The 21,008-nt window shown below is 41.9% G+C and overlaps 1 protein-coding gene across 24 annotated transcripts in view; it reads left to right on the forward strand.

Moving 5' to 3' along the window:
• Positions 1 to 381: 381 nt before the first annotated feature.
• The window catches only part of adat1 (adenosine deaminase tRNA specific 1), a 49,844-nt gene continuing 29,217 nt past the window's right edge, over positions 382 to 21,008 (forward strand). For 13 of the 24 annotated variants that reach the window (XR_013299754.1, XR_013299755.1, XR_013299757.1 and 10 more), the window contains exons 1-9: positions 382 to 618; positions 714 to 860; positions 6,805 to 6,873; positions 10,555 to 10,609; positions 10,746 to 10,876; positions 13,879 to 14,548; positions 14,901 to 15,046; positions 15,617 to 15,716; positions 17,542 to 17,628. Coding sequence is in view for 16 of the 24 variants with exons in the window: in XM_077597329.1 (XP_077453455.1) it covers positions 597 to 618; positions 714 to 860; positions 6,805 to 6,873; positions 10,555 to 10,609; positions 10,746 to 10,876; positions 13,879 to 14,548; positions 14,901 to 15,046; positions 15,617 to 15,716; positions 17,542 to 17,628 (1,427 nt within the window). In the remaining 8 variants the exon portion in view is untranslated. The remainder of the gene's footprint in view (positions 619 to 713; positions 861 to 6,804; positions 6,874 to 10,554; positions 10,610 to 10,745; positions 10,877 to 13,878; positions 14,549 to 14,900; positions 15,047 to 15,616; positions 15,717 to 17,541; positions 17,629 to 21,008) is intronic. The other 11 variants (XR_013299760.1, XR_013299761.1, XM_077597323.1 and 8 more) reach the window with 3 other exon arrangements.

Here is a 21,008-nt window from a genome sequence, read left to right on the forward strand (position 1 = left end):
GGAACGAATTAAGCTCTTATCTCGAGGTACCACTGTACAAGAGGGTGTGTTTTGTTACCTATTTGGACCACAAGAGTGTAGTAGTGAGTAGTATGTAGTATCTCCCCCTCTTCCCCACCCCCCTCTCCACCTCTCCCCCGCTCCCTCTCTCCCTCTTTCCCTAGGTCCCTCTCCCTCGCCCCCTCAGGGAGGGTCAACATTTAGGAGGCAACTAAAAAAAATAGGCAAAATTCATACAACAAAATGGAAATGGTGAGAGGAAATGCATCTAGGCATTGTGTATATGATATTTGAGGCGCCCATTCTCCCTCTAATGTAGATTCCTTCGGCGCTGGGAGATGAAGTGCTGCTCTGACTTCCGCCATTTTCATCTGTCTTCCGGTTGCGAATTTCAACATAGATTACATTAATATGAACTTTTTTAAATATATATACCTCAGAAAAAAATCCTCTATGTGTAAAGCCGTGAAAGTTGAAGCCGCGAGGTGAAGAATGAGCACAGTACCTATCTGACACAGTTTCCATACCAGTAGGAGGCACCAATAATCTTAAACGCGTCTCCCCAACCTCTTTAAAACATTAGAGAACAAGTACGAATGTTTACAATGGCTGGCTCAAGTAAGACATTAAATTTCTTTGAAAATGTAGGGTCGTATGAATACGTCATCTCATCATCTTATCATGCTATAATTAATGTGGATCTCGATTTATAGGACACGTGGTGGCCCCTGATGAAATTGCTAAATTATGCTACGAGCATTTCGACGAGCTTCCACGGAGGGGAAAGCCAGAGCCGGGCAGAGAGTGGACCCCGCTCGCTGCTGTGGTGAAAATGTCCCAATGTGCAAATTCTAACAAAGGTATGTTCATGAACGATTAATTCTACATATAAACAATTATTTGACTACCCTCGATTATATTCACATTAGCTGAGATTAGATAACTTTATTCATACCGTATTCGGTACATTTCACAGTAGCTCGAGGGTGAGAATACAGACACAGGAAAAGACATTTGAGACATAAATGAATAGGTAATTGATAAGTAAATAAATAAGCGTGTTGCATGGAATATATATACCGTAAAACCTCTTTCAACGGCATGCCGTTCTATTTTTCAAACTTTCCTCCGTAGTGCCGTTCAATTAGAGGTTGCCTGCTGGTCAGAATTTTGAGATGCAGTAAATTTTATAGATGAAAAGAGAAACCAGGTAACGTATACATATTTATTTAACAAAAGGCACTTGTATTTACAAGGCGATTACTGGTAAGTATTTACAAATTCACTGGTGAAAATCAAGTGACACGTAGCTGTCCTCGTCATTCACATCACCTTCTGCATCAGCGTCAAGTGTCTGAGTCAGTTCACGTTCAACGTCGCCAGCATTGGCTCGCGCTTCCTGGAGAATTTGTAAACCAGTCTGAATCGGGCCGTCTGACCTGAAACTGGATATGGAAATCCTTTGAGCTGTCGAGGGCGGTTGGTGCTCGTATGTTGCCGAATTTGGTGTAGCTGTTCTTGCCGTGCAATGTCCAATTCTCGTAGAACTGTCGGACTTTGGCCTTGAATTGCTGTAGTTGCTGTAGACCTCGCGGGGGCCTGTACAAATTTGGTGCAGCCTCCTGGAATCACGGCCACATCAATATGGAGCTTCTTCAATTGCTTCTTGGTGGCATCGCTAATATGACAACAGTATGAATCCCAGGCAAGAAGGTATCTGACCAGCTTCTCAGGTTGAGAAAAACCTCTATTTCACTGGCATGCCGCTTTATTTTTCAAACTTTTCCCGCAGTGACGTTCAATTAGAGGTGCCGTTCAATTAGAGGTGCCGTTCAATTAGAGGTATATGTATATACAGTTGTGGTCAAAAGTTTACATCCACTTGTGAAGAACAAAATGTCATGGCTCTCTTGAGTTTTCAGTTATTTCTACAACTCTGATTTTTCTCTAGAGTGATTGGAACAGATACTTCTTTGTCACCAAAAAACATTCATGAAGTTTGGTTCTTTTATGACTTTATTATGGGTGAACAGAAAAAAAGTGATCAAATCTGCTGGGTCAAAAATATAGATACAGCAGCGCTAATATTTGTTAACATGTCCCTTGGCCATTTTCACTTCAATTAGGCGCTTTTGGTAGCCATCCGCAAGCTTCTGGCAAGCTTCTGGTTTAATCTTTGACCACTCCTCTTGACAGAATTGGTGCAGTTCAGTTAAATTTGATGGCTTTCTGACATGGACTTCTTTCTTCAGCATTGTCCACAAGTTCTCAATGGGGTATAAGTCAGGACTTTGGGAAGGCCATTCGCAAACCTTAATTCTAGCCTGATTTAGCCATTCAGTTACCACTTTTGATGTGTGTTTGGGGTCATTGTCCTGTTGGAACACCCAACTGCGCCCAAGATCCAATCTTCGGGTTGATGACTTTAGGTTATCTTGAAGAATTTGAAGGTAATCCTCCTTCTTCATTATCCCATTTACTCTCTGTAAAGCACCAGTTCAATTGGCAGCAAACATCCCTAGAGCATAATACTACCACCACCGTGCTTGACGGTAAGCATGGTGTACTTGGGGTTAAAGGCCTCACCTTTTCTCCTCCAAACATATTGCTGTGCATTGTGGCCAAACAGTTCGATTTTTATTTCGTCTGACCACAGAACTTTTCTCCAGAAGGTCTTATCTTTGTCCATGTGCTCAGCAGCAAGCTTCAGTCGAGCCTTAAGGTGCCGCTTTTGGAGCAAGGGCTTCCTTCTTGCACGGCAGCCTCTCAGTCCATGGAGATGCAAAACACGCTTGACTGTGGACACTGACACCTGTGTTCCAGCAGCTTCTAATTCTTGGCAGATCTGCTTTTTGGTGATTCTCGGTTGAATCTTCACCCTCCTGACCAATTTACTCTCAGCAGAAGGTGATAGCTTGCGTTTTCTTCCTGATCGTGGCAGTGACAAAACAGTGCCATGCACTTTATACTTACAAACAATTGTTTGCACTGTTGCTCTTGGGACCTGCAGCTGCTTTGAAATGGCTCCAAGTGACTTTCCTCACTTGTTCAAGTCAAGGATTCGCTTTTTCAGAGCAATGCTGAGCTCTTTTGACTTTCCCCATTGTAGCGTTTGTGGGCGTTTGCATCCAATGAGCCCTATTTAAATGGCCTCAGAGAAGTCACCAGCTGTAGTCACTCATAATCACTCACAAGAAGTTAAGAGGCCATGCTATGAAGCTCATTTCACTGAGACAACCTTCTAAGTCACCAAAATTGCTAATTCGTGTTGCTGTATGTATATTTTTGACCCAGCAGATTTGATCACTTTTTCTGTTAACCCAAAATAAAGTCATAAAAGAACCAATCTCTTGAATGTATTTTGTGACAAAGACGATTGCCTTTGATGACTTTTAATAATGTTTCTAAAATACACAAGACAAACGTCGTCAAAGTGGGCACGACTCGTGAACACTTTTTCAGGATGTTTTTTTTTCCACGAAGTCGGAAAGTTCGTTTCTCCCGCGTTTTTTTTCTGATTTGTGCTGTTGCGATGGTTGCTGCTTCCTCCTCGGCTGCCTTATCGTTGAATTCCTCCTGTATTGCCGAGCGTTGCATTTACTCAAGATCAGTTTTGGTGCACATCGACCAACTACAGGGTGTCCAGACATTTTCAATTTTAGGCCTAAAAAAGTCTAAAATACCGAGATATTTTCCACTGCAAGTCTAAAATCTCATTTGTGTCATTTAAGACCTAGTGCAAAAGTGCTTAATGTCGATGTAGAATACATTTTAAAAATATTTTTCTTGCATCTATTTATTACGTCGTTCCGTTTTTTGGGTGGCTTATTGTCCTTGTAGTACTGTTAGCGGAAATCACTGTTAGCGGAAAGCAGAATTAAACTGCAGACGTGAAACGGAAGTGTGTAGGTCGTCACAGAATATTGGCGCGAGGCGCAAATAGTTGTCTAGTAATGCAAAACGAAGGGCAGTTGGACAAAATATAAGCAATGGGTAAATGCAGATTTAATTATTGCTGGCCCGAACGACAGGATTTTGCGGACTGGCTCAAACGTGTTCCTGACAATGACACAGGCGTACTGCACATTGTGCAAAAGACCATTGAAGCTTGGGACCATGGGAGTAAAGGCACTCGAATCCCACGTTAAATCCAATAAACACCAGACCTCTCTGAAATCAGCACGTGAGTCTCGTAGAATTGCCCAGTTCTATTCGTTGGCAGACACATCCTCAAATGATACTTCAAATGACATGCGCGACCTAATGGGCTATACACAAACGATTAAGGCCGAAGTTTTGTGGGCACTGAACACTGTGGCGAAACACCATTCATACAGAGCAAACGACAACATCGGGGAACTGTTCTAACTAATGTTTCCCGCTCGACGATCGCGAAAATATTCCAGTGCGGAAGAGAAAAGACCGCCCATATCATCTATCACTCCTGGGCTCTTTCTTTTTCTGCCCATCTCAATAACTAAAATATGTATCAATCTGGTTCTTTTCAACATTCAGCATTTTAAGTAGAGGCATTATTTTGAAAAAAATAAATAAATAAAAAACTCAAAATGTTGCGTGTTGTAGTCTCCGTTTGTTTCTATGACAATAAATGTCAGTTGAATGCAATCTGGGTCTGTTTTTTCTTATTTTTAATACTTTGTGAAGGTCTTAAATTTAACCCACAATGGTCTAAAAAGGTCTAAAGTAGTCTAAAATTGCACTTGTTCCAACCTGCAGATACCCTGCAAGTAACTCATCAACGTCCATATTACTGACCACATAGCCCATCGCCTGCCCTCGCAATACAATTTCGCCCACCGAAGGCTGCGGTTCAGGCCGAGGCACTCGACCACAGCTTCTCCAAGCATAATTAAGTTTAAGCAGACAATGGGTTAAAGAAAATGGACGGTTGTTGGGAGACGGCCAATGAGAGTCCAGTATATGGTGGAGTGAGCTTCTCAAGCGAGAACCAATGCATCCGCGACAATATTTTTAAAATAAAATAACGGATCAGGAATGCATCTACTTTTTGGGGGGTTTTGTTACTTGGATATTTTTTTCTTATCTCGAGGCACTCATTTACATATTAAAAGTTTTCGTAACCTGGAAATTTCGCACCTAGAGGTATGACTGTATTTCATATTTTCTTTTCTTATAAAGTAAGCTAACAAAGTTACTTTCATATTTGAATAAGGAGGGAATTTATTTAGTTATTCACAGAAGTTTAAAGTTTAAAATTGGTAAGAAAAAAGATGTGATAGTTATCATGATCATTATCAATATTGACAATTTTTTTCATCCTGATAACAATTTTTGACATATCGCCCAGGTCTACTTTCAGTACTGTACTCGCAGTGAAAATTGTTCCTCTCCACTTGATTAAATAATAAAAAACAGGTTGTTGGAGCTTTAGTGCAAGTCCCCTTTGTCCGATTCAAGAGGCATTTTTCTTGCTCAAACATTGCTGCTGTTGTTGTTGTCTTGACACTGTCAAGACGATTGCCAAATTCAATGGCTGTTGACCACGTTGTCATCAGTCTCCTTCCGAGTGGCCCCATGCAGTGTGTTGATGTCCAATTGTCATGCCAGCTTCACGATCGTATCTGTGGCGCAAATCCCTCAATGCTTATCAATTTTTTTATTCCTTGGACTCGGAGGCGGAGTGTCTTAGTCCACATGACAATTTGCAGATTTGCTCCTCGCAAGATGCGAGCTTCGGGCGGTGAACAGCAGCGCATGCGCGCCGGTGGCCAAGCGAAAAGCAGCAGCTTTTCGTGAAGAATAACGTTCACTGCAACGTGCAGCATGGCAACCTGGGCGAAGAGACCCCCCGCTACACCTCAGACTTCTTCACCTCATGATTATTTTTGTTTAGCAGCACCAACTTACCTGAATCAAATAATTGGGATCGGTATCAACCTTCTGGAAAGCTTGGTGATGAGTTGTTGATCATTTGATTCAGGTGCGGTAGAGTGGGGAGATATGTGTCAGGATTATTAGTTTCACATTATTATATATTTGCTTGCAATGAAGAATATGCTTTGCTATTGAACTTAGTTTCATATTTATACATCTTTGCTTTCAACGGAGTAAATGCTTTGCTCCTGATAACCGTAACCCTAAACAAAGAGAAGCCAAAAGGCCTTGGACTGCTTGGAGTGGACAAAACAAAGATCCAAAACCCGTTGAGCTGCACATGACTTTCAGACTCATTTGTTTTGACTATATTGACGTCTCACTTCTGTTTCCGCCCCTCTTCTGAGAGTTGAGATGTCCATTGTAACTAGGGTCCTTGAATTTAAGAAACAACAAAAAAGATGTGTGAGGCCAGAACAGAGTTGGGACTTGGCACCAACGCTTCGTTCTCCTTGCAAGTAAAAAATCCAGGAGACAGTCTTTTTTCCCCTCATTTGTGCACGCATTTGGGGAATGCCTATTGGTGAACCTATCAATATGGAAAACAGACCGGATAACGGCTCTCGAGGACCCAAGTTGGCGACCCCTGATTTAGACATTTTTTAATGAACTCTTCTTTATATTTATATATATATATATATATATATATATATATATATATATATATATATATATATATATATATATATATATATATATATACTTCAGAAAAAATCTGCGAAAGTTGTAAACTTGAAGTGAAGAAGGATTACAGTAGTTACTTTTCAATCAACCTGTGCAGTGTTTGTGTCACATAACATTGATTTCACTCATTAAAAAAGTTATATAAGTACAGTTATTTTACTCCCATTGTTCATTTAATCATTTAATGTCTCTTTTATGTCACAGTTGAGAAAGAAGTTGTTTCTCTTGGAACTGGGACAAAATGTATTGGACAGACTGCCATGAGCCCCAAAGGTCGGTGGGCTTTAAAAAAAAAAAAAATGTTCTATAGTTGCTAAAATTTAAGCAATTATCAAATTCATTGATAAGTATTTTGATAGGGGGGCCCTAGGCTAGTGCGCCAGCCTCACGGGACTAAGGTTGAGGGTTTGATCCCAGGTCCGGACCATCCTGTGTGGAGCTTGCGCATGTTTACTCCGGTTTCCTCCCACATCCGAAAATCAGGCTGGTTGAGTATCAGTGTGAGTGCGAATGGTGTCAGTTTGCCCGGCAATTGGCTGGCCATCAATTGAGGATGTTCCCCGCCTCATGCCCCTCCGGAGTCAGGTACGAGAGGCTCCAGCACTCCCTGCGTCCCTAGTGAGGTTAATCAATGAAAAAAAGTGTTTAAATAATATATTTTTACATTAGTTTAAGGCTAATGTTTAAAGTAAAATTATCAAAATCCTTCCGGACCTGGGATCAAACCCTCTGAGGCCGACGAGCTAACCACACGCCCACTGGGTATATTTCTTTATGTCCAAAACACCACATGCTACAAGTTTGGACACACCTTAATCAATGTGTTTTCTTTATTTTGATGACTATAAGGAGTCCTTGAGTTATGTTTGTACGGTCACCGTTAAAATCCAAATTAAAAAAAAAAAAGACAGACTAAAATATTCATTCATTTTCTGAACCGCTTATCCTCACAAGAGTCATGGGGGGGGGGACTGGAGCCTCTCCCAGCTGACTCCGGGTGGGAAAATCAAACCATAAAATATTACAGAATTTATTCCCCTCGTAAACCAGCTACATAGTTTTGTTTTATTTTAAAATAATTGTTAATCTTGCATTCATTCATTTTCTTTACCAATTATCCTCACAAGGGTTATGTGGGTGCTGGAGCCTCATCTCATCCAATTTTCTGAACCGCTTTATCCTTTTAAGGGTTGCGGGGGGTGCTGGAGCCTATCCCAGCTAACCAAGGGCAGTAGGCAAGGGACACCCTGAATTGGTGGCCAGCCAATTGCAGGGCATGGGGAGACAGACAACCATTCACGTTCACACTCATACCACGATGGCCAACGGCCGCGCAGAATCCACGTCAACACTGGCTTGAGCTTGTTGTCCTCCTCCTGCTTGGCTGCCCACTCTAACATATTGGATTGGATTGGATAACTTTATTCATCCCGTATTCGGGAAATTTCGTTGTCACAGTAGCAAGAGGGTGAGGATGCAGGAATAGGAAAGGCATTTTAGACATAAATAGATAGGTAATAAGTAAGTTAATAAATAAATACATGAATAAATATATAAATAAATAAGCGTGTTGCTTAGCACATATATACATACATACACACATAAATGTACATGCATGCATACGGTATATATATATACATATATATATTACATATATATATATATATTACATATATATATGTATATATGTGTATATATGTATATATGTGTATATATGTGTATATGTGTATATATGTGTGTGTATGTGTGTGTGTGTGTGTGTGTGTGTGTATGTGTGTGTATGTGTGTGTATGTGTGTGTATGTGTGTGTGTGTGTGTGTGTATGTGTGTGTGTGTGTATGTGTGTGTGTGTGTATGTGTGTGTGTGTGTGTGTGTGTGTGTATGTGTGTGTGTGTGTGTATGTGTGTGTATGTGTGTGTATGTGTGTGTATGTGTGTGTATGTGTGTGTATGTGTGTGTGTGTGTGTGTGTGTGTGTGTGTGTGTGTGTGTGTGTGTGTATGTGTGTGTGTGTGTGTGTGTGTGTATGTGTGTGTGTGTGCGCGTGTATGTGTGTGCGCGTGCGCGTGCGTATATGTATATATCTGCGTGTGCGTACGTATATTCACACACGTACTGTATTTTCACACCCACATTGGACGCCTCGTCCGAATAAGGCGCTAGCATGACACTAGGCTAGCGTATGTTATGTTAGCTGTTAGCGTATGTTATGCTACCCGCCAGCGTATGTTATGCTAGATGCTGGGGTATGTTAGGCTTGGCACTAGCATGTTTTTTAAAGACAGCATGAGCAAAACTAAGTTTGAAAATGCTTTATTGGGGTCAAAGGTACACTCTGATATAATGAGTTCGACATTTAACATGCTCAGCTCCACTGTCAGTCAGAGTTGTGTATTCCGGGAACTTGATTCCAGCTTTGGCGAAACCTCGAACAATGGTGGCCGACACTTGAGCCCAGTCATTCACAATCCATTATGACTCGTGCGACGCTGCCTGCCCGAACTACAATGTTGGCCATCCATTAGCAATCTGTTAGCAATCCGTTAGCAAAGCTGTTAAATTGTGTTCGATCCATAGCTTCAATCCATTTTCCAAGCGTTCACACCTGCATTGTGTTGTCATCCACGCCAGGCATTTCCTCTGTATAGCTCTGATATGCTGTTTCGTTAAGTATTGAGTGTTTTTTAGGGTTAAAAGCGCTGCAAGCACATGGAAGTCAAATGCCTTGCCACTCCCCTGCAATGTTTTGAATGGATTTACTGTAATGCTTGGAATGCGCAGGAGGCTATTTTTATGGTTAATCGCAATAAGTAGCGTGAACGTACTCAAGCGTACTCTAGACTTTTACGTGCGCCCTATAAGTGTGAAAATACGGCATATATACCGTATTAACTCTCATAAGTCGCCCGCGCGTACAAGCCGCACCATGAAAGTTGCCTTGAAATTTTGGAATTTTACAATTTCTCGCGTACAAGCCGCCCCCTGATTCCCAATTTTCACCTCCATATTCATGGTTTTAATAGAGAGTACAAATGTGTTACTTTAAAGAGAAAATCTTAAGAAAAATCATCACAAGTGGTATTTCTGAGATAATGTATGAATCAAAAGCACATTATTAGGGTCAATATAAGGAAGTTAATATGCCTGTCTTTTGTAAATGCAAAATATCAAATTATTCAATTTGAAAAAAGAAAACTATCTTGATGAGAACCTGATGCTTTCAAATTACAGAAATTAAAATTTTCTTACCAGAAGTTTAAGATGTTGTGGCAGCCATATTGCTTCTAATGTCACAATATCTCAATTATTTCGACGGTTCATATTATTCCAACTGTTGTCACTTTCAAACAAGAAAGAAAACCCAAAAAAAATCAAGGTGGAATTTTGTTTTATTTCAAAATCAAGGCTGCTCGCGTCTGGCGAAAAAAATGTAGACGCTGCGCCCCGACCTCACTAAGATGGCTGCGCCCCGACCTCCCTAAGATGGCCGTGCCCCGACCTCACTAAGATGGCTGTGGCCTGACCTCACCAAGATGGCCGTGCCCGAAGCGAGCAGTGATAGGAACGTTTTGAGTTTTATGCAAGATACGTTTTTTTCATGAATTTCCCTCATAGACGTCAAAATTAATTTTGTTTAGTGCTTTATCTTTTCTCTATTTTGAAATAAATTACCGTATCGACATTCGCTTACGTCGTGACGTCACGGCGCACGCATGGGCGCCATTTTGAAGGGACATAATCGTGTCACGACGCCGTCAAATTGCAGTTTTTTTGCAAGTCGTGTTTTTTTGCGCATATAAGCCGTACCCTTGATTCAGTCATATTGTCCAACAAAAGTGGCTTATATGCAAGTAAATACGGTATATACAAAAAAGTAGGAGTCTAGTTCTACTAGTACTGCGTTTACTGTTTATGAATCTTTCTCTGACTGTCTTTTGTTTCAACTCTGGGTAGGGGATGTGCTCAATGACAGCCATGCAGAAGTCATTGCAAGACGAGGTTGTATTAGGTGTGTACAAAATATTCATTTGTGGTCCATATTTTAAGTCTAAAGCTATTTTTGTTATCAAATCCATGCTTAGATGTGGTGTAGTAAAAGCTCTGAATGCTTAATGTAGATAAAATACTTTTTTCTGTCTTTGTAGGTATTTAATCCATGAATTGCACCGGGCTGTGACTGGAAAGGGAAGCTCTGTGTATTGTCAGTCAATGCATCAAGGCAAATGGAGACTTCAACCAGGAATTTCATTCCTCCTATTCATCAGTCATACACCTTGTAAGTTTTTTTTTAATACAAAATTATATCTGTTCATTTGATTTTGTTTCGTAAGTGTTTAGTGTGCTCATTGATCTTTGATATTTACCCAGAAAAGAAGATTCTTTTTTTGCAAAAATACATACCGTATTTATTCGATTATAACGCGCAATTTTTTAACCAAAAACTGAAGCAAAGTTTGGGTGCGTGTTATACATGAGGTCTTCGCTTTTATGACCAAATCGCAAGGTTTTCGGAGGTTTGGACATCCGCCATTTTGAATTTTCCTTTCTCGACCCAACTCTCGTCACGCCCGAGATTTCAGGTGAGAGGAGAAAGCAAGGTGGCGGACTACACACACCCCGGCAGCGTTCTGTCAGTGTTCCAAAAATGTATTAAAACTGCGGCTATCCCCTGGGAAAGGTCAGATGACCGGGCAGGGCACGAAGGATAAACTGCCCCACCACGGAGGATAAGCGGCCTCGACACTGAAGAAAACCAGCCCCGGCATAGCAAATAAATGCTTAAAAATGCCCTTCTAACAGCCCCAGGGTGACGTGTTCAGCATTTGCCAATTATCAGTACCGGTGCAATACTTGGTGTGAGCTGAGAAAAAGTGTAGAGCAAGAAAATTCATACCAATTTTTACTCAGAAATTATGCGTGCGGGTTATACTCAAATAAATACGGTACATACATTTACATCCATATTTCATCCAAATTTAGTATACAGACGCTCCCCTACTTACGAACGAGTTAGGTTCCGAGCGATTGTTCATAAGTTGAATTTGTTTGTAAGTTGATTCAGTGCTATATTTTGTATTATAATTTATGTTTAAGGCCTATATAAGTATATTGAAGGTTTATATAAGTGCATTTGTATGTTTAAGGCTTGTATAAGTAACACGCATTGGTTTGTACTGAAAAAAAACATTTAATAAAATGGAGAGAATATGTACAGTACTGTATAGAGAGAGAGAGAGAGAGAGAGAGAGAGAGAGAGATTTATGTATTAGAAACTGGCCGAAAGAAGCGATCTAACGACGATTGCACAGTTTTCTTCTTTTTTTCATCATAAATGATGCGGTAGCACTATGGCATCATTCAATTGATTTGCAAACTTTGTGCAACGTTCAATATTTGGGTCCTGCTGCTCGATCTTTCTGTTTATAAATGGTACTGACGGTCGAACGATTTAAGTTGTATATGTGCAACGCTCACCACTCTCGCGCGCATCAAGCTTCGTTATTATTGCCACTCGTTTCAAATGAAATGGCTTGCCTCTTCCTTGCAACTCCCTCAATAGAAGCCTTTCGCTTTTTACCAACCATATTCAATAATGGGTGCATGAGATATTTAATGATACAAATGAAAAAGGTTCTTTGCACACTGGAGATACGTTCACGCACTTCCGCATTGCAACGAAGAAGAAGGTAGATGCTGGGTGAGCTGAGCTCTCACAGCGCCAGGCGTCGGTATTAGCGGCGGAAAGAAGTACTACTCTGAAACAGATGCGAAATACAAAATTGGACTTACGAACATTTTTCGACTTAAACACAATTTGCAGACATGTTTGTATGTACCGTTGTTCGTAAATTGAATGTTCGTAAGTAGGGGAGCGTCTGTACTTTTATTTTTAACAGGGTTTAGTGCAAGGGTAGGGAACATTTTTGATACAAAGAGCTGTAAACAATTCATACTTTTAAATGTTATTCCTTGAGAGCCATACTCAGAATTTACAAGTGCCAACAGTCTTTGAATTCTTTTGACAACATTGTTACACTATTGCTAATCAATGAGTATCAATGTGAGAATACATGCCAAAGATTCTAATGAAAAAAAAAGAATTAAGATAAAAGCGGGGCTAGAGATAGTGTTGGTCCTCAGTGCTGACGTGACACTCCTATTAATGCATTGAGGACTGAGCTCTCACCAGCGGTTTCCATATGTTGGCTCACAGGTTAGCAGAGAGCCTTATGCACCAATCAAAAGAGCCGTAGGTTCCTTACCCCTGGTTTACGGTGTACAGTCGTACCTTGAAATACGAGCTTAATGCGTTCCGGGACTGAGCTCGTATGTCGTTAATTCGTTCCCACCCTCTGGGAAAAAAAACACCAAAAAACAGGATATTACAATGGAAAAACATATTTTTATTTGTTGTAATTCACCATCTACTATCAAAGTAACAAATAATAGTGGTTATGATGTTTAATAATAAAATGAGACATTTAATACAACGCAGGGTTTGCGGATGGGGGAGAGAGAGAGAGACTTGACGGATGTGCTCGTGACATAATATAAACTTTGAATTTAACTTGAATGAACTTAGATTCCTATACACACAATGAATCTTATGTTACACTAAATTTAAACCTTCTTGTGCAATAACCAAGGAATAGAGGTTAATGTATTCCACCGCGGTTTTCGAGGAGAACTTCCTGCTTCTCCATACGTATTGGCGAGCCAGCTCAGTCACATGTGCACTACTCATGTTTTTCGATTATTTCGTGCTTAATACCGGCTTGCTTTGGACCCATTGTTTTCCTTAGTTCTGCACTGAATAACGCAAAAAAACATGGAAAAAATGCAACGCTCTGCCCAGTGCACGTAAAAATCTTTGCACGAGAGAGATGCTGCGAGAAATCATAAAGAGCCTCTTGCGGCCTGGCCACCTGGCTGTCTTGAATGATCGTATCTCAAAACTTGTCTCGTATATCAAGGTAAAAATTTGCTCAGAATTTTACTCGTATCTCAAATTCCTCGTATGTCGGGGCACTCGTATGTCAAGGTATTACTGTAATTTTAAAGATCGCGGAACCAATTATGCTAATACAAATTTGAAATTTGCTTCTACCTACGAAAAATCCAAGTTACGAAAACACTTCTGGACCCAATTTTGTAAGGAGAGGAACCACTGCGTTATTCCTTTTTCTGTTATACAGGGATTTAAAAATGTAAAATGTAATTAATTTCTGAAATTCTCAACAAGATTAATGTATCATTTGGGTTGTATTGTTTTACTAGGTGGTGATGCATCTATAATCCCTGTAAATGGCAGCCACTTTCAACCATCTGCTTCTGTCACATCTATAAAGAATAATCAAGGTACAGATATAGGTGGCTTAAAAAGAAAAGCTGAAGTGCTTATTTCGGTGCAAAACTTCAACCGGCCCACTCGAGGAGAAAAGGACACTGAAGAGACAAAACAAGAGGATATTTTGATGTCAAAACGTGCTTCTCCTTTGCCTACATCCTTATCTAAAACTGGTGACGAGTGCCCACAGAATACATCTGCCAAAACACATCAGGAAACCATCTTACATTCTTCAGCTTACTCAGAGCTGGCGAGAAATACTAGCAGTGCTTCAAGCATCAACCATACGGTGTGTGAGAGCTTTAATTCACCAGTTTATGATACTCTAAGAACAGGAGCCAAGTCTGTGCCAGGTGGGCTCACTGACCCTCTTCAACCAGGGTTGGGCTACCATAGCACAGGATTACTGCGGGTAAAGCCTGGCCGAGGAGAGCCGACTCTGTCTCTCTCCTGCAGCGATAAAATGGCCCGCTGGGGGGTGGTGGGCTTCCAGGGTGCACTCTTGTCCCATTATCTAGAGGAGGCACTGTACTTTAGCACTGTGGTGGTTGGGAAGTGCCCTTTTAGCCAAGATGCCATGCAAAGAGCTTTGATCACAAGGTGAGCCTAACTGTGGTAAAATAAGAAACTAGTACATTACGTAGTTATCTCATCATTAAGACTGTAGCTCAATTCAATGCAAGGTCTATAACAGCTTGTCCTAATGGTCTATTTGCAAATTCTAAAAAATATGGGGCACTATAGAAATTGTGAAAAATAAATGAATTCAATTTCATTTATTCATTCATTTTTCGTGTCCCCTATCCTCACGAGTTTGATGGGAATTCTACCTGTAAAAATGATTCTTCCTACAAGGATGATAGTTTGTTTCTTTTCACAGTGGTATTGCATCATGTCAACAATCAAGGTTGTATTTAGTGCTCTTACTTTTTGTTCATCCCATGCTATTTAGATGCTCCTATGTATCAGATCTGCCTGCTGGTTTCTCAGTATCACCACCAGTTTTTCTCCAGGCTAAATTGGAGTTTCCCTTCAGCCAGGCCCAGACTCTGCTCCAACACAAGTCTGGACAAGGCTGCGTCACACCCTGTGGTGCAGGTAGCGTGCTCTACTAATCTTAGAAAACCTATTTGAAAACCTCTACAGCTGGTGCCAGAAAGTATATTTGATAAACTATATTATTCTTTTCCTCTTTGAAGTAATCTCCACAATGCCAATATCCATGTAGAGGAATTATCTGTATTATCTTCCCGTTTCACGCACTAAGCAAAGCAAATGCACCAATATATTTTTGGAAGACTGAAGTTTGATTGTCTGCATTACGATGAGACACCAAGTCCTAGTATACTTTTTTGAAATACCTTGTGGTTTTGTGTAACTCCATTGCGATATTAAATATTAGATTACGATTCTATATTTGACCGATCATAATAAAATTGTTAAGCCAAATAAGGAAATAGTGTAATGTTGACTTAATTTAAGTGAGTCGTGAACATTTAAAAAACAAAAATGAAAACCAAGAAAATTCAACCTCTCTTAACCCAAATTTCAGCCAACATTTTTCAATCCATTTTTGATGGCCTGCACTTCTGTGACAAACCTCAAAATTTGACAGTAAGGATGAAAACAAATGTGAATTTGATGATGTTCAATGATTATGGGTTTCAGCTGTCAGCTGGTGTAATGTGCCTGATCAGCCACTCGATGTCACTGCCAATGGCATTAAACAAGGAGTCACCAAGAGGGCCCTCGGTACATCTAAAGCGAGGTAGTTGTTCAGTATACAGTAATACCTTGGCATACGAGTGTCCCAACATACAAGAAATCTGAGAAATTCCGAGCAAATATTTGCCTTGAGATATGAGACAAATTTGAGATACGAGGATATGAGATGGTTCCCGATGTGGCCATCAGGGTGGCCGAGTATGCAAGAGACTCTTTCTCGCTGCACCTCCCTCCCTTAAAGATATCTACGAGCACCGGGCTGTACAGGTTGCATTTTTTTGCTGGAGATAGCGTGACTGATTCGATATTCTGCGACAAAGCCGGCGGATTTCTAAATGGACTTGAAAGCAAAGCAAGCATCTGAAAAAGACACCATTTGAAAACCTTCCAACCGAGTCATGGCTGGTTCGATAGTAAAAAAAAATGGGATAAACTTGGTTCAGAGGCATGGAGAATCAGTAAGTTCCGACTCGAAAGCCGCGGTGGAATACTTTAACATATTGCCTCAGTTATCGCACAAGAAGGTTTAAATTTAGTGTAAGATTAAAACTTATTTTTAAGTGTGTGTATAACAATCTAAGTTCATTTAAGTAAAAAAAAAAATGTTCCGAGCGCATGCCGTCCGCCAAATCTCTCCTGTCCTTTCTCTTTCTCTCCCTCTCTTGTCCACACACTCTGCTGCACTACCTGTACCGTTTGTACTAAGTAATGCCACATTTTAGTAGAGATCAAAACCACTAGATAGGTATTTGTTACTTTGTGAATAGGTGGTGAATTAGAACAAATAAAAATATGTTTTTCCATTGGTAATATCCTGTTTTTGGTGGTGGGGGGGGGGGGGGTTCAGAGGGGTGAACAGATTAATTTCAATTTAGTTATTTTCTCTGGGAAAAGTGATTTTGAGGTACAGTTGTACCTTGACATACGAGCAATTTGAGATACGAGTAAAATTTTGAGCAAATATTTATCTTGAGATACGAGACAAATTTTGATATACGAGCAGACAGCGGACGCGAGAGGCTGCTCATAAGAACATCATGAGCACTGTCTCTCTCCCCGCAACTCCCTCGTGTAATGTCTCTGCGAGCACTGGGCGGTGCGTTTTTTTCCCGTTAGTCAGTGCGAATGACGTGTACACTACTTCTCGTTGGCAAGTGGTCGTGCGTTATCCTATTGTGAGGACATTTGTGTGCATCATTTTGGGAATATTTTGAAGGGAAGACAAAAGCAAACAACCCTCGATAGGTTGCATCTGAAAGTCAGGGTGGAGGCGGGGCAAATAGAGCCAACCCGGGAGAAGAAAGGTATCAAAATTTAAAACAAAATTTGAATTCAGTTTAGTGTAAGGTTAGATTTAACTTATTTTTGAGTGTGTCTGCATCGTAATCCAAGTTCATTTAAATTTGTTTATGTTACTAGCGCATTGCCATGGAAAGTCTCGAAATCTGTCTAATTTTAGTACTTTTAAACACATTTTAGTACTATTAAACCACCAGTTATTTGTTACCTTGTTAATAGATGGCGAACTAGAACAAATAAAAATGTTTTTCCAATCCAATATCCTGTTTTTGGTGTTTTTTCAGAGGGTTGGAACTATTTTTTTTTTTAGTTCATTTCTATGGGAAACGTTCGTTTGAGTTATGAGAAAATCGACATACGAGCTCAGTCCCGGAACGCATTAAGCTCGTATCTCGAGGTACCACTGTACTAGTAAATTGACATACGATCTCGGTCCCGGAATGCACTTAAGCTTGTCTCCCAAGGTATTACTGTACTCTCATAATGGAAATAAAACTAATGCGTCCGATTACCGCAGATCTTATTTTTGAAGTAATGTAATTTTATGTGCCTATTTTCTCAATCTCTAGGTCTGCACTGTGTAAACTGGAGCTGTTCCACTCATTCCTGTCATTGGTGTCATCCACTGATGCCTCTGTTCTTCCCGACTCTCTCAGGTAGGCTCTTTATGATCTTTCTTAGATCGTTATTACAGTATCTTTGAAACATACTAAAACAGGAAGGCAGTCATTCATTTCATTGATTTCATTGACACCATATTACTTATAAGTTGCATTTCACATGTTTATTTATACCGTATTTTCACCTATAAAATGCACCGTGTGATTGAGCGCAGTCTCATTTGCAGGTATATTTTCAGTTTTTTGTCAATACATTGGACGCCTCGTCTGATAAGGTGCTAGCATGACACTAGGTTAGTGTATGTTATGCTAGCCGTTAGCGTATGTTATACTAGCTTCTAGTGTATGTTATGCTAGCTGCTAGTGTATGTTAGGCTTGGCACTAGTGTGTTTTTTTAAGACAGCACGAGCAAAACTAAGTTTGATAATGCTTTATTGAGGTCAAAGGTACACTGATATAAGTTCGGCGTTTAACATGCTAGGCTCCACTGTCAGTCAGAGTTGTATATGCCGGGAACTTGATACCAGCTTTGGCGAAAGCTCGAACAATGCTGGCCGACACTTGAGCTCAGTCATCCACAATCCATTGTAACTCGCGAAATGCATCACTCCCAAGCCTTTGATTCTGTTTGCTGTTATATCGGCATCGACAATTCATTCCAAATCGTTACGTACCTCGTGCGACGCTGCCTGCCCGAACTACAATGTTGGCCATCCGTTAGCAATCTGTTAGCAATCCGTTAGCAAAGCTGTTAAATTGTGTTCGATCCATGGCTTCAGTCTATTTTCCAAGCATTCACACCCGCATTGTGTTTTCATTCATGCCAGGCATTTCCTCTGTATAGCTCTGATATGCTGTTTCTTTAAGTATTGAGACTGTTTTTGAGGGTTAAAAGCGCTGCAAGCACACAGAAGTCAAATGCCTTGCCACTCCCCTGGGATGTTTTGCATAGATTTACCATAATGCTTGGAATGCGCGGGGAGGCTATTTTTAGGGTGAACGTCTGCTGGGTTGATCGCAATAAGTAGCGTACTGGCAAGAAATAAAACCAGTCACTCAAGCGGTCAGGGCCATACAAAAGTTGAGTCGAGTGCTCAGACAAAACGCGCCGACCGATTGGGCGCAAAATTTGACTTTTAAGTGGCCCGGGATCCACAGTAGCTGTAGTCGCTTAGGCGGAGGGAAAAGGGCGATGTCACCCTGAAGTCTCCAAATGGCAGGGTCTTGCGTGTGGGGGTTTCCCATAGCTTGGACCAGCGATTTGCAGTCACTGAGGATGATTGATGTCTGCCAGTCTGCTGTTTCTCTCAGCCAGGAGAGTGCCTCGGTCAGTGCCACTTTTTCAGAGTGGTAGGAGCTGCTGCGGGTGCCAGTGGCACCATGCCATTGGTGGATGATTGCAGTCTCCTTAATGACGACGAAACCTGCACCACCGTCCGCAGTGCCTTTTTTGGTGGATCCATCTGTGAAGATCTGTAGGTCCGGTTCACCCATGCTTCTGATGAGCTCTTCGGCATTATCTCTTTGGATGATGGTCGGCATGTGTTTAGAGACTGCAGTAAAGGCGGTTTGGATGGGGGGGGGTAATAGCCAGGGTGGGCAGGGGTGGGAAGAGTATGTGCAAGGGGTATGGAGTTCAAGAGCGGTAAGACGGGGACGGGTCGAAGATTACCAGTCTGGCTTCTTTTGTAACCGCATTTTGACGTTTTCATGGAGGAGGCGGTGTCGGGGATCAGAAGGAGGCAGCTGGTTCCAAGCATCTGCCTTAAGAAGTGCTTGTAAATTGAGGCGGGATGAGAGGGGTGTAAGATGTGCCTCATGTAGGACTGCTTCGGTGGGGGTAGACCTGAGGTGGTGGGTTATGGCGCGGGCTGCTTCCAGTTGGGCAGTTTCAAGGGATTTGAGGTGAGTTTGGGCCAGCCAGGGGGCCCATGCCGGTGCTGCGTACTCTGCGAGACTTCTCTGGGTGGCAATATACACCGTTCTAAGGTCGTTTGGTTGCCAACTCCAAGATGTGCCACTGAGTTTGCGGAGGAGATTCGTTCTTTTGGACATGGTTTGGCGGACTTTTTTCGCTTGCTCTGCTAACGTGAGTTGTCGGTTGAAGGATACGCCAAGGAAAGTGGGGGTGGGGTTATGCTTGAGGGCGGCGCCATTTATTAAGATTTTTGGTTACCATTTGGCCTCAGCTGAGTCCAGGCTGAAAAATGACGCCTCATACTTGGTGGTGTTAAGGTTTAGGTGTGCCTCGGAACTCCACCTCCAGACTTTTTCAACCTCCGCTTGAAGTCTGCTTTCCACCTCCTCTTTGTTCCTACCCCGACAAGCAATAGCCAGATCGTCTGCATAGGCGCTGACCAGGGTGGAATCGTTGAACTTGTCGAGGAGGTCATTAATGTAGATGATGAATAAAAGGGGCAACAGGACCGAGCCTTGGGGAGCCCTTCTTTGAAGGTTCTGCTCCTGCCGACGGTATTGTTGATCCTGACCCTGGCTGTGCGATTTGTGAGCCAGTTGGCGATCCATCTGATGAAGCGGTAGGGGACTCCCAGGTCTGCGATTTTTTTGTAAGAGACCTGTTCTCCATACCTGGTCGAATGCCTTGCTGAAGTCAAAGAATGTTTCAAGCGTGCGTTGTCGTTGAGTCGACTGGAAGCCATCAGAGATGAACTGCGACAGTCGCAGGGCCTGGTCCGTCGTGTTTCTTCCCTTTCGAAAACCGGCTTGCCAATGGCTGAGAAGCTGTTTATCTTCCAACCACCAGGCGAGACGGTTCACGATGAGCCTTTCCATCGTTTTGCTAAGCGTAGAGGTGAGGGCGATGGGTCTGTAGTTCCCAACGTCCTTTGGTGACTTCCCTTTTTTGAGGAAAGGGATGATGGTATGGAGTAGTTCAGGGAGGATGTTTGCCGGGAGATTTTTTAGAAGGTCCGGGGCTATGTCTTCGGGTCCAGCTGCCTTACCCGCTTTAAGTTGGGACAGCGCTGTCTGCAGTTCAGTATCGGTGAACGGGAGCTCGAGGACTTGTCGCGGTGAGCCGAGCAGTCTGCGGGTAGCTGTACATAGAGAACGTACTGCTTGTCTGCTCCGCTTGTCACTCTTGCGTCCGCTGACCGAGGCATATTCCCTGATAAATGCTGTTACCTTGGCTCGGTCACTCACGCACTCCTTGTTCTTGTAGACCAGGGACTCGCCAGATTGTTGTGTTTTGGTGCCTGAGAGGGATTTTACTAAGGACCAGGCTTGACCCGTAGATCTTGTCTCGGCGATCTTGGCGAGGTGTAAGCGCCATGCGTTTCTTTTCGCTTCAGTGGTTTTTTGTTTGATCTGTTGACGGAGTGCTATCCATTCTTTCCTATTTTGTTGGAGGTCTCGACGTAGTCGATTCCTTTCGCGGATGAGGTCCTTCAGGTCC

This window comes from Stigmatopora argus, chromosome 3 (genome assembly GCF_051989625.1).
Source record: "Stigmatopora argus isolate UIUO_Sarg chromosome 3, RoL_Sarg_1.0, whole genome shotgun sequence".
In the NCBI taxonomy this organism is placed as follows: Eukaryota; Metazoa; Chordata; class Actinopteri; order Syngnathiformes; family Syngnathidae; genus Stigmatopora; species Stigmatopora argus.